Source organism: Solea solea, chromosome 16, assembly GCF_958295425.1.
Source record: "Solea solea chromosome 16, fSolSol10.1, whole genome shotgun sequence".
Classification (NCBI taxonomy): domain Eukaryota; kingdom Metazoa; phylum Chordata; class Actinopteri; order Pleuronectiformes; family Soleidae; genus Solea; species Solea solea.
Genome location: NC_081149.1, coordinates 15,631,671 through 15,646,286, shown reverse-complemented (window position 1 = coordinate 15,646,286; position 14,616 = coordinate 15,631,671). Strand labels below are relative to the sequence as shown.

Sequence of the window (14,616 nt, the reverse complement as noted above, 5' to 3'; positions counted from 1 at the left end):
AGAAAGGTTGCATATGTATCTCGTTTGTCTGAGACGAACAGTGTCTTGGTGTGTCTTTCATCCTTAGTACACACAGATGCTCAATAGTTAGCGTTCTGCAGTCTACTGACAAACATCTACATGACATTTCTATACTCAGGGAAAAAAAAGTTCATATAATATTGTCTTCTATTCTCTGTTCACAGTAAATTGTAAAGTAAACAGGTTTATTAATTGAAATTGTTAGGTGGAACAGATCAAGTACAAAAAAGATCTAGAAAAGAAGAACCTTAAAATACCAAATTCATTGGTCCATTTTTGTATCCCAGCCTGAAGCACCATCTTAATCTTCAGAGACTGAACCTTAAAACTATCAAGGCTCACTAGCTTGCCCTTGCTTTAGCTTTGAAAAGCAATGAGATAAGATGGGCTATGGCCCTCTAAATCACAGGCTGAGGAGATCAAGCACTGTCCCAGAGGTTCCACAAATTAAAGAGACAGAATCATTACAGCATCAGAAAACAAAGGGTCTGATCCCCCTGTCAGGGGCTTATGACCACTAGGCCCCTTTCAGACAAGGTATTAACATCCGTCCTCGATGATCCTATCACAGCAAGATTGTGCTAAGTACAGCTGTTCACACCTGGCATTAAAATGCATCGTGGATGCACTCCCTGTGACCACATATGATTGGATCTGGGCCTCCCCGCAATTAATGAAAATACAATTTAGATCCGTTTGTGAGAATAAATGTATGTTCTGTACGAGTTGAACTGTACAGATGTCAGAATGTTTGCGCGCATGTCGATGTGTATTTGTGTCTGTGTGTGTAGGTGCCATCTTAAGCCTGACGCAAACAGCGGCGAAAGTGTCTGCCGCAGTTGTCTTTTTCATACCCCGACCCACGTTGTGAATGCACTTGCACACATCAGTGCACCCGTGGGAATTAAAGGGAAGTGATGTCACTGTGATTCCTAGACTGGGTCTAGACAGCCACACCATAACAGGGTTACAGCTATATCCTGTTATGATGTCTCTTGTAGTGGGCAGAGTGTATGGAATCAGAGAAGCTTTGAGACAATAGATTTGCAGATGTGTACTGAATTCTGAACCTTCGTTTGGGACTTTTGTCCTTTCTTACCCAACTCAACACTAGTTTACAATCGTTTACATTGACACAGAACTAAATTATCTGTTTGTGGTGTGCGTACACATGCATCAAGCGTTCCGTCGGAAATGGACTATTTTGATATGTGACGTATTGTCTAATTCTCCAGAAGTAGAAGCTGAAGAAAAAGCTTCACTTTTGCTTCCGTAGTAAACCAACACTACACATTACTGCTCATCGCCTTGCTGTTTGCTAGCCGTCTTATTTTCCTCCTCTTCTGCGTCTGTGACTTTCATGTCAGGACCAGACACGTGATAGCACCAAACCAGGAAGTCATGATTGGATCGACTGTTTATACGATCTGAATGCTTATACCAGGCCCCCCTAAACACAGCTACTGACCAACCCATATCTGAAAAAACATCTGTAAGTAGTCGTCCCTACCATCTGACACCTAAGTCCTTACCAAAGACAGTGCCAGACATCACATAATGGGGTTTGGTGTTAGCATTTTATCCAGAAATACAGCATGGCTCTTTATGGATGTTTTAAAAAAAACATAAAAATCCACACACATTTTATCTACAGCTCTATTCCCATTGTATTGAAAGTAAAGTCCATATAAGTTAGACTGTACAGCAACAGTTCGGTTACAGACGGCAAATTACACAAATCTAAGCTCCACAGGGAAAAAGCTCCAGTTCTGCACAATTTCCTCTCGTTTCCCAGTGTGTCCCTCCCAATGTTTCTGTGCAACTTTCCTGAACTGGTTCTCATACCGAGAGCACTGTGGCCTCAGTGGAAATGACAGGCCAGTAGAATTTCCTACATCTTCCCTGCTAAAAAAAATTATGCACCGGTTCAAGGCCACCAACAATACAGAGAATCATCCACCAATAAAATGCAGTAAAATATGTTGACTGAAGCCTCAAAGATGACTATCGATATGCATCAGGAAACCTGCGACTGAGGAGCTACATGGGAAATTTTAATTGCATTGCTCTAGATTGAAAAAGGTGGAATTAATAAAATGATGTGGTCTTCTGAGGAGTGATACATTTATATTCCTACCACACAGAGCTGTATGGGGCAAGTTAGCTCGTCTGAAGCAGGATCAAACAGAATGGGACGTTGCTTTAATGTTGTATCAGGACTGGTGTTGCTACATCCAATATTAGCCCACAGGTAGACTGTTCGACTGTGGGGATGTGGACACGAGTGCGTGTCCAGCTGTCCACCCATGCAAAGCATCTTCAGCACGAACATGGCGGGTCAATAAACAAACTATTTTTGTCCATCATGCATGTACCGTATATGTTTCTCTCACTTCCCGTCCTTTCTACCCCCAATCTCTTCCCTCTCCTGGTGAAGCTGATGTAACAGGCTGGCAGTGCTTTCCCCGAGCAGACATGAAAAGCCACAGCTTTTTTACAGCCAAGTCATGCTCAGTTTTATATTTAACAGTGCGAGTTAAGGCGGATGGTGGGGGGGGGGGGGGGGGGAATGAGTGGTGGTTCGGAAAGGCAGGGAGGGGCAGAGAGGACTTCAAAGCATACTTTCAGAGTAGGATTTTCAGCTTAATTCCACATAAGGAAAAAACTGTCATCACTGGGAGCGAGCATTATTTTTGTCTTGGGGAAAGAAAGGATGCACATATTGGCCGTTACAATACAAACTACGGACAAGGATTTATGAACATGAATATGTGAACATGTGAATATGTTCATTGTCATTAAGCAGTCAAGCAACATTCAACCTCTATATGAGTTGCTTCTATAGACAAAGTGAATACACTGACTACCAGGGTTTTTCTGACCATAATACGATGGGCAGAGCACCAAAACTGAGTGAACAGATAAACTATGTTGACTAAGTTCTTGTTGACTGCTCTGAAGGATACCCCTGTAATTATGGTCCTTTTAACAGTGGTGCATTAAACAACAGGATTGTGAGGGTTTCTGATTCCAAACTATAGTGATTCTTATCCTAGAATTAACTGACCTTGGTTCATTCAGTTCTATAAAATAAATCCTCCACCCAAGAACATGAAAAATGATGTTGATAAATGTCAGAAAATATACAGGAGGATGGTTGATAATTGTTTTAATGTTAGTGCTGCGTGTATCTATGTTGTCCTTTGTTTCCTCAAATGTTTTTGTAAAGCAGAGTTCTCCTTCAGGGTCAGCTAACTAGTGGTCTTTGGGATGGTGAGGAGACTAAACAGAACAAACACATTTTGTAAGCAGTCTGATATTGCCTCATTTTCAGATGGCAAACGGAAATGAAGAAAGTTGTGGTGCAAATAGCGTTATTTTGCATGGTGTACAGTGATTTATTACTAAAGTTATTACTTCAGGATATAGAACGCCCTTCTGCAGTGAGTATATGTTGGTGTTCTCTTGGCTGACGTCTGAGAACAATTATAATAAAATGTGAAAACTCGTGTTGTGATTTATGTACAAATTGTTAATCCAGTCAAAATACAGACCACCCTCCCAACAACCTACCACAGGGCCTAGGCCCTGCAGAAACCAAGGGAACACCCTGCTGAATAGAGAGTGGAATCAGGGATCTCAGCTTACTGGAATGGATGTAAAGGGCAGTCTCTTAAATGCACTGCTTTGGGACATGAAAAGAGATGGTATCAGAGTTATAAAAGAATTCTGATATTTATCACACAAAGAAGCTTTCAGGTAAGGCTGGGGTTTATTAAGCGCTTCCTTGGTGCATACCTCCTTGCTCTGCACAAGCTGTGGGCCCTGCTCATCAGTCAAGGCGCTGTTCCTCCCAAAGCTTGACTTGAAAATCTACAAAGATATGGGTGAAAGAGATTAGTGGTCAAGGTGACTGTAAAGTTCAAAGACAACGCTCTTGTCTTCTTAACCATACGTGAACCACGAGGGAGGTACCGTCTGAAAACTTACCGGAGACCAGGGGATAGGCTTCTCTCGCAAATACCTGGGGTTTTCAATCTGGAAGAGTCAACACAAAAAGACCATTTTAGACCTCTCTACTCGCAAAACCTAACCTCCACCCTCAGTTTGTCATAAACAATGTGGGGAACACATCAAAAGCCTGGTGCTTTGGCTCTCTTCTGTCAACTATCCTCTGTTTAGAAACAGAGAATGGGTCAGGATACCTCAAGGGATTGTGTGTGGCCATCTCTGTTTCCGCTCTCGGCCCCATTCCGCTTTCCTGACACGGTCCTTTTGTCAACACTCGCAACCACTAATCTGTAAGCTATCGCCCAACCATTTACCATGAGATGGAGACAAATGTGTACAAATCCTTGCCAAACACTGACACAGCATGTTCTTTGATTATAATACGAGTGAGCCACTAAACCACCTGAAAGCAAAGGGGTCACACTTCAAATGACTCCACATCATTACATCAATACAGCTCAGTGCAAAAAAACAAAAAAACAAACAAAACAAACAAACTGTGTCGACAACGTGCTATTTTCCCCCTGCACTATTTGTGACCCCATTACTTTATTGTGAGCAAAGTATCATACAGTGTTTCTCTGCTATGTACTGGGGGCTGTCTGTAGGGGCTGCCAACTAAAAGCAAGATCACAGCCTTCAAACAGGAGAGCTCACTTTGGAGATGACAGCAATGACACCCAGTAAACAGTTCTGTAACTAATATCTTCAACATGGGGATGAGGGAGGGAGAGGGGAGTATAGTGGAACTCATTTCAATAATAATTTCATGTTGTGATGTGACACAACCCAAACAAATTAAATTCAAAATGAATGGGAGATTAAGAGAACCCGATAGAACCTCAGAGGTTGGGACTAAAATAGCCACAGTCACAATCTGCTGAAAGGGGACCTACTTCCCGACTGTGATAGAGAGAGTAAAAACAGGTCAGGCATTTTATTAGCCAAAAAAGGGAACATCTGATTTGACTACAGTCAGATTTATTATCAAATGCACACATTTGCCCAAAACAAGACTACTCACGCTTAGTCGGCGCAAACTAGCATCAATAGAGGGTGCCATGCTATTATGTGATGAATTGCTACTCAAAATTTGGCACCGGCCACATTTGCCAAGTGATGAATCAATCAATACTCTTCTAAACTAGTGCCCAGGCTGAAAAGAAGAATGGGATTTATTTTTATATGGACAGCCAGTCTTTAGACTTGATTGAGCACAGCCCACAGGGAAAGGAAGACATTTATACTAAATGCTGTGGTGTAATCCTGGCACAGTGAGCCTGATACTAAACATGGGCACCCGTGTATGCCCATGACCTTCTGCGTGTGTGTGTGTGTGTGTGTGTGTGTGAGTGTTCATCTGCTGCATGGCCACAAACACACCCATACTGCCGTGAGTAAATGTTTGTCCAGCCTCACAGATGGAACCTGACATGGATGGATGGATGGACGGACGCAGAAGAGGAACAAGACTACACATCACAAGGCCAGGATCTCAGGCCAAACAAACAAGCTGTGATTGATGACTTCCTTGCATCGGACTGATGTTGAGCAAGTGGTAAGTGGTAGGCACGCCCATCTAACAACAGACAATGGACGACCGGGTTGAAATTGAAATGGATATGAGGTAAAATAGGTAATGTTTTTACACAATTCTCTGTTTTTTTTTCTTCTTTTTTTCTCTTTTACAGGAAAGTCAATGTTTACTGCAGCTTAGCCGTCTGTGCCTCCAACACACACCACAGACTAAGTGCGAGATGAAACCAACGTTGGTCCAGCTGACTCAGGTTTTGTGTATCTTAAAGAAACTCTTATCGGAGTCTCAAGCAATTGGTTGTTTACTGTCCAGTACGGCTGTCATGCTGACCACACTGACTTTATTACATTGGGGTCGAACGAACAAACCAATTCAAACCGCTTCAGAACATCTAAAGCCAAAGCTAAAGAAGTGCTAGACAGCGTGATGCTTGGGCTGTGCTGAAATTTTGTAGAAGCTGGGCTCTTTGAGGCAGTGCATCCATGAAACTTCTATAAACTTGAAGGGGGTTTGTGTGTATGTATGTGTTTGTGTGGTTGTGTGTGAAGGAACATCTGTTGATTTGAAAGATGCAGGCTTGAGGGAGCGTTGCCAAGCAATGCATCTTATCAGTGTCTCAACACAGAGGAGTGCGGAGTGGAGCAGTGCACAGCTTCACGTCTGCTGATAGAGACCTCAGATTACCCTCGTCTTGAAAGGGAGAGGGAGAGCAACGATGAGAGTGTTGGAGGGGGGAAGCTGGGCGGATGAAAAATGGCAAAAACAGAATGGCGGAACAGAGAGAAACAGAAAAAGAGGGGAAAACACTGAAAGAGACGGGCTGTTCTGAACAAACAAAAAAAAGCATAAGAGTGTAACAATGTGGGAGAAATGAGAGGTGACAAGCAAACGAAAGAGGAAAAAAGAAAGAGAGACTCGGGGGCGTGCGGGTGAGGAGATAACAAACATATAAGAGAATAAAAGATGTGAGGGTACAGTGCTTATCAAGCCCTGGCCTGGCGCACTCCAGACAGAATCATCAAATACGTAATAGTTTACACAACCCTTCTTGCACTTCATCATCCTACCTTCACGTCCCACAAAAGCAGTGAGCTGCCTGAAGGAAGCGGTTTCCAGAGGACATAGGTGAAAGGAATATTTTTGCCCCTTGTTCTGCAGCGCGCAAGCAATACAGCTAAGTCAGCATCAATGCATTATTGATTTAGATTTACTCGCGAGCTCAGTCATCCACGCAGTAGATGAGCCGCAGCATGTTGACAGCTGTATTTAACCAGGGAGCTCAAGGCATGCCCCTGGACTCACCCCTAGGTTCCAGCTGTTGAGACGAGCCTCCAAGTCACTGTCATCATGAGACGTACCTGCTTTCAACCCCCTGTCCACCTGAGGAGGGGAAAAAATGCAATAAAATGCGTAAACGACAGAAACAAAATGGAAGCAAAGCGAGGGTTGAAACAAATTAGAGGAGGGAATTTAAAATATTTCTGGCAGCCCTTTGATTGTCACTTTGGCCTGAGGGAGAGAGCAACAGACGTGACGGAGGTTATTGTTTTGACAAAATATAATTGCTCTCCTGGCAACAACAAAAAGGTTCTTTAACAGCTTACAGATATACGTACACCCACATGTGTTCTCCTCCCTTACAAACAGCGTTCTACTCCCTCGTTATCTCCATTTCTCCGCCCTTTGTTCCCTCGCTCTCCTCCCTCTCACATAGAGCACTCCAGATGTTTGGCAGTTCCACATCATTTCCGTCACGCAGTAAATTCCACACAAGAGTGTCATATGCAGCTACGCTGCCTGTCATTTTTGTTTTCCCCGGCCCCTTTAATACAAAAGGCCTCCAGACGTGTTTCATACAGCATCATTGGAATTCTTTCTGTTGATTCAAGATCAGTTTACTCAAGTCAAGGTTGGGCAGAAAGGTTGAAAATAGGGAAAATATCTAATAGAGCTGGGAGAGTGATATGGAAAGGAGAGATGTTGTTGAATGTGATTAGGATCTGGTGGAGTGTGGACCTTGGGTGTCGCTGAGTGGAACTGTACCGGCACAGAGAATTGTCAGAATGGAATAGCTCAGGATTAAATGCCCCCGTGTGATTAAAAAGGCATTAAGGTCCCAGAGACTCAATCTTGAGCAAACATACTCACCGTTTCATTTCAGTATCTAGGAATACTTAGTATGCAAATCACTGGCTGTTCAAAGCTGCATGTCACAGTCTCTTTATCGAACCAGGAATTCATTGCACATTGTGTTTAAACACTGAACGGCCTAAATGGCTTTAGTCACAGATATAGCTAAAGTTCTGCTGATTAAATGCACATTGGCTTTTGCGAGGACCCACTTCAAGATAAAAACCAGTGCAATTCAAGTCACAATGTAAATGTGTGATCTGCACTGCCATCTATAGAGCACCTTTTATTATTCTGACCAGATTCCATAATAAATGTTTGCTAATCTTCCTGCTTGTTATTGAATGTGCTGTTTATACACTCCCAAAACCATCCGTCTGGAAGTGACTGGCTTATACCATTAACATACATATTCTGTTGATTTTAATGGGAACACCTGTACTGAGTAATAGTGAAATCCAATTAAATAGACAAACTGACAAACAGGCTGCTGAGGGTATAATACTGAAATTGTATTGTCACTCCAATCACTAGCCCCAATTATGTTGCTTGAAACAACAACCTATGAGTTCTGGGAATTCCTTTTGACGTTGTGGGAAAATTAGACGAGGGATTTCCAAAGCGGTTTGCGTTTAAGAAGCGTGGCTCCTGTTTTGATTGGGGCAAGCAGGTTCTTTCAATGCGTCATCACAGATACCTTGCAGTGACCTAGAAATATCCATTTTAAAAATAACCTATTTAACGTCATCGTTACCTCTCTAACATCATGTTTGGAGGACTGTTTGAGTGGACTGGTGCCTGCGGGTCGTGATGGGCTCTTCTCCTCATACAGCTTTCTCCTGGATGAGATACAGTGAGAGAGGAAAAGACAGCAAAGTGAGGGAGGTTAAGCTACAGTATATGCATGTGTGCACGCCTCTGGAGTGCACTCTTGTCTCCCTTTGCATATGAATGCGCTTGCGTAGGCAGAGCGCCGCGGTATTTACACACACATCAACATCTGGCATTGCTTGCATGGCTTGTGGTTTGCATTTCATCCCATCTGAACAATAAACCTCCCTGCTATACATCCGTGTGTTTTCCATGGGCTATTTAGATCATCTATTAATTTTTTTTTTCAGCTTCGTAAATGTGAATATTTTCTGGTTTCTTCGCTCCATATGATAGAAATAATTAAAAATGGATAATTTTGGTTTGTGGACAAAAGATTGGGAAACATTGATCAATATGTTTTAACATTTTATGGACAAAACAACTAATCCATTCATCGATAGATTCATCAATTATGAAAATAAGCCCTACACTTGATTGTTCTTCATCATCGTGCAGCAGAATAACAAAAGCGCTGCTTAACCGTAACCAATTAATGCCTAAACGTAACATAAGCACAATTCACATCTTCGCCCTAACCTTAACTTGTTTCTCAGAAATGAAATAGACATATGAACATGTCTTCAAGAAGATTAGCACACCAACAATGAAGAAAATACATCGCTTAGTCTTCTTCAGTCCATTTTAATTCTTTGCCATGCCTATGGACATACTTTTCCTACCAATGTAATGTTTTCAGTATTCCTCGTATTGAGAATTTATCACAGTCAGTGTTGCCTCTTGAAGGCAAACACAAACAATGTGAGTCGTCTGCTGAATATTGAACAGGATAATACCTGTGCGAGGTAAGCAGATGCTGTACCACCAAGTGGTGCAAACCGTCCACTTCAGGTTATTGTAACGTACAAAACATGTACACATTTCTTCATCATCATCATCACAACCTTTTAACATTAAAAACATTCTTTCTTTTAAATAAGGAGTTCACCCATCCCTTCAGAAAGACAGTGAGGCAATCAGCAGGTAATGTTTCTTATAGTTCTGTTTCTCTCCTAAAAATAAATGGAAAATCAAATATTGTGACATTAGAAAGCATTAAAGAGATTTTCTTAGTAGGATTCTGATTAAAAACATAATCAAAAAGGAAACTTAGGCATAGGAGAGGACAGTTATACAATCATGGCACTTTGAACTCCTCCCCCCCATAGTTTCATGAGTACCACAGAGTTAGATACTCAGAAAAACCTTGCTGTGAGCCAGGTTTGCGGGTTGACTTGCTGATGTTTGATTCAATAAAGAATGTGCAGTGGCAGCATTGTGCTTCTGAACATGTACAGTGGTAGAAAATGCTCAGCAACTTGCCCTGTACCGTAATGAATAAGTTATAAATGCATTCATTGCGCTGAACGCCACTTAACTTTGTTTTTACAACTTCTTTTTTTTAAGCGGAGTTAAAAAGTTCCAAGAGAAAACAATCTCAAAGTAGGAAAAGACTCCTGAGTTACCCATGTTGCAAACAATAGCATGCAATTAATCAAACGTTTCAAATGATACCCTCAGCTTTTGGGTACATACTCCTTACTCACATCCAAGTTGGTCAGTCAATACACGGCCACGGCCACACACCTGCATGCACATGCACAAACACATGCAGCTGTGAAACTTGGACAGGGGGGCCAAGCGTCACAATCTTGGGCCTCTAAGTCAACAGGTGGATGAAGATAATTGAATCAGATGTGTCTGGAGTCTGAGGCCCAGAGATCAAAGCAGTGGCATGTCTGGCCAGAGCTACACACAGACAACACACACACACACACACAGAGAGAGAGAGGGAGAGAAGTAAATGAGAACACCATGTAGAGCCTCAGAAGCTGGAGCTCGGCTGATTAAAGCTGCCTGACATCCATATCCGAGCTTGACCTCCAGGTGCATAGCCAGAGGGCCCAGGTCTCAGCCTCAGGCAATCTCAGGAAAGCAGTCTGACCTTGGGACACAAACATCCCTCTGCCCCTGCACACCCTCCGACATAACCCCACAGCACCTGGAGGATCAGTGCAAACATGCTGGCCTACGAAGGAGAGCTGCGAGGCGTTAACACCAACATCAACGGCTGACTCCTTCAACTGCAAGTGCAATGTTATTGTCACACTTACACAGAGACAAAAAAAAAAGAAAAGAAACGAGAGAGGAAAAGGTGGGGGGGGGCGGGGGGTTAAAGGTTTTCATGTGTGGCTGAAAACACACAGATGGAAGGCAGAAGTCAGGGAGACAGAAAGGAGACGCCTACGAGAGAAACTGTGCAATGTGACGAGTAAAGCCGCTTTCATAAACATACATTCTCTTCAGCTACACTTTAGCATTGAACCTGACCCCAGCAGTGCTGATAACCAGGTTTACATGTCAAATCCAAACCACACATGCCAGTCCCCCGCTTACATCTTTATCATTACGTGTCTCCTTTGAACTCAAGTTGACGTATAAGAAGATGGAGTGGACATGCAGACTAATCACCAAAGCTGTTCTGTAAGATCCTTTGACCCTCACCAACTGCCTTTGCTTTCCCACAGCATTCCTCTGCCTGAGCTGAGCTCAAGCTAAAGACAAAGCAGAGGCTCCATCTTGTGGCTGAATGAGGCATAGCAAAGCAGGAGTGGAATGCATGACGGAATTCACTCGTGGCATTTTGGAATAACGGGGCTGTTAATCCAAACAAACAATGTGGGGGGGGGGGACCCCACACCACTGTGTGAAAAAGAGACAACTCGGATATCCATTCTAATAGCGAGTGTGGATTTACAGTAAAAATGGAATCAGGTCTGACAGTTTCACAAGTAGAACGAATCCCTGCCCATCACCTGACTAATGGTGAGCGAGACCAACATCAAACGTTGCCACATCATAGGCAGGGAGTCAGACAAGTTCCTTCCATTTAATCTTATCTTAATGAGAGACACACATAAAAGAACCCTAAGCCTGAATAATTTTCCCCAACGGGACATTAGCCTGTGATCTGAGTGTCTTTCATGGTCTTATTCCAATCAGATGTTCTGGTACTCGGCAGTCTGTTCCCAACAAAACCTGGATGCCCACATGCTCAATGACAAGGACAAGGAAGAACTGGGTCTCATCAAAAGCAAGCCACATAGTTTTGGATCACTTGTAATATCACTCACTCATCTACCGCTTTATCCTCCACAGGTCTGGGGGGGGGCTGTACCAATCTCAGCTGACATAGGGCGATAGGCGGGGTACACACTGGGCAGTTCGCCAGTCTATCGCAGGACAACATATAGAGACAAACAACCATCCAACCACTCACTCTCACATCTACGGTCAATCTAGAGTGTCCAATTTACCTAATCCACATATTGCAAGTTTTTGGACTGTGGGAGGAAGCCAGAGAACCCACAGAAAACCCACACACACACACACACAGCAAAAAAAATGCAAACTCCATGCAGGAAGGCCCTTGTTCCAACTGGATATATAATTGTAATATAATCTACACAATTTATGACGCACACATTATGAATTTTAAACCAAGCAGGACTATTTTAAATCCGAAATACATATATTTAGGTCTTAGGGAAGCTGATTTTCATGCAGTGAGCTACAAAACTTTATTGTGTGCTTTCCCCCCTCTCTCTCTCCTCTGTGGAGGTTTGACCTCAGGTTCATTAACAGAGAGAGAGGAAGAGGGGTGGAGTAGAAAAAAAAGATGGATAGAGAATATGAGAGGTTCCTCGTCCTCTCATGCTGTTTTGAAGTATTTCTCTTTGAAATATTCTGAATGGACGGCTCATGCAGACTGATGCAAGTACTTGGCAATGGCTTTTCCAATAACACTGCTGAGCAAGTATGACGGGCATTCAGGCATTAAAGCTGTGTGTTACCAGCATAACAGACATGGCTGGTATTTTTTTAGTTTGGTAAAAGAACTTTGAAAACAGGAAATATAGATAAATATATTGTATATTATACGCAGCATCTTCTGTATCTGACCAAAAGGGTCGAGGGTTCTCTATTCAATCATTTGTAATTGTGCAACATCATAACTAGAGGTCAACTGATATGGGTTTTTCTATGGCGATCCTTAGAAACTACTTTTCAGTTTTTGTTGTATACACAATACACAAATTCCCTAGCTTAAATAAGCATACATGCACAAACACTTTGTTTACAATCTGCATTTTGTGTCTCCACTGTAGAGACACAAGCCTACTGTGCTTTCCATTCAGAAAATGACAGTCAGTCTGTTATTTGAAATGTTTACTACTCCCTTAAAAGAATAGAGGCTTATGAAGCACTCCCAGACACACTGACCATCCAAGAGAACATGTATACATTTTAACCATTCATTTGGCAGCAGTGCATTGCACAAATACAGGACATGAGCATAATGGGAATTCCCATTATAGTTATCCATCCATCAGCAATACACTAACTGTACACAATGAAAAAGTAATTGACTGTGACATGATTGTTGGTGCAAGACAGGTTGGTTTAACCATTTCTGAGACCATTGCTGATTTCCTGGGGATTTGCACACAACAGTTTCTCGAGTTTCTACTCAGCCTGGTCTGGAGAAGAAAAAAGGGCAGCAGCCGTGCAGACGGAATTGGCTTCATGGTGGGTGAGGTCAGAGCAGAACAGACAGTGTGATTTGAATTGACAGAAAGGCTATAGTACCTCAGAGGTGGACGATCTACAATGGAGGACCACATAAAGTTTCACTCCTGTCAGCCTAGAACAGAAATCTGAGGCAGCAGTGGACGCAGGCTCACCAACATCAGGCCATTAAAGACGGGAAAGGCACACAGAAGGTGTAGTCTGAATTTCGAACCAAGGTGCCTCGTGTCAACAGTCTAGGCTGAAGGTGATATAGTGGTGTGGAAAGTGTTTTTATTCAAACGCCTTGGGCCTGTTATACACACTATGCCACATGTTCTTGCTTAAATAACAGCTTATTCTGATGGGACTCATTTGTTATCATATATTTTATTCCATCTCTTGGCCCAAACCATTGTCCACTCCATGCACCAGAAAAATGTGGTGAAACAGGAAGAATAACAAGAATAATGCTGAATTAAATCATCAAAAATACACTTTTGTGACATCCCATACAGCTGTAGAATAGAGTTGATTAACTCTCATTTAAACACTACAGTCTGACTGAGTTGCTGACATCACTTCATGCTTCCCCATAACGGCTACTTTTAGCATAATGATTCAACACAAACGTCATAACTGGTTTCAGTAAAATAACAAGGAGTCATCAGACCCTAAAAAGAACACTTCTGGGATGTAGCAGATCAGAGGATACGCTTCATGAATGTGCAGCTGACAAATGTGCAGGAAGGATGTGATGCATACATACTGACATGGGCCACAATCTCAGGGGTAACTGAGGTTTTAGTGTTCAGCCTTTTGTTCATTAGTAACATGTATTCTTATGCATCAGTTCCTAATCTATGCCAGATCTTTGAAACTTGGGACCCTAAAACATTTTTGTTTGAAAGATAGATCTCTATTTTGAGTTTGTACACCTCATAAAATATTCTTAAAATGCAGAATCTTGCAAATGATATATATGAATAAAATAAAAACAGATGATTGATCATGCTAGCCATGATTTATTCAGGAGATATGCTGTGGTACTTGTGTATATTTGGCCAAAATTGTGCACAGTGGAAAAGTACCTGTGAAGAGCCGCAATAGGTGTGGAACTGGTTCTGTCCTTGAGCAGACTGGCACTGAAACTGTCATCTGTATATCCACCAAGCTCTCCTGTCACCCAGTCAGGCAGATGTGCTGTGTTGTTCTCCAAAGACCGACCACTCAGTGGCTCGTCAAAGTAGATGGACTACAAATTAAAATTTAAAATGAATATTCATTAAGAACATCAGGATATGCAATCCAGTTGTTTTTGAGTTCCAACTACTACAATGCTTTTGCACAATGACTTGAAAAGGGACTCTTCGAGTAGCTTGATTAAGGCAGCATTTTTGAAGAGCATTATCCAAATTGAGGCACAAATGTTGTCTCACTTCTAGATGGCGGTAATACAGCTACATTTGGGATTTAAT

At 42.3% G+C, this 14,616-nt stretch overlaps 1 protein-coding gene across 2 annotated transcripts in view; it reads right to left on the bottom strand.

The window, feature by feature from the left end:
• Window positions 1-14,616, bottom strand: part of LOC131475427 (axin-2-like) — a 120,483-nt gene that overhangs the window by 104,500 nt on the left and 1,367 nt on the right. For both annotated transcript variants that reach the window (XM_058653547.1, XM_058653546.1), the window contains exons 4-8: window positions 14,230-14,393; window positions 8,454-8,538; window positions 6,872-6,949; window positions 4,012-4,059; window positions 3,820-3,894 (exon numbers count right to left, since the gene is read on the bottom strand). In XM_058653547.1, coding sequence (XP_058509530.1) covers window positions 3,820-3,894; window positions 4,012-4,059; window positions 6,872-6,949; window positions 8,454-8,538; window positions 14,230-14,393 — 450 coding nt within the window. The remainder of the gene's footprint in view (window positions 1-3,819; window positions 3,895-4,011; window positions 4,060-6,871; window positions 6,950-8,453; window positions 8,539-14,229; window positions 14,394-14,616) is intronic.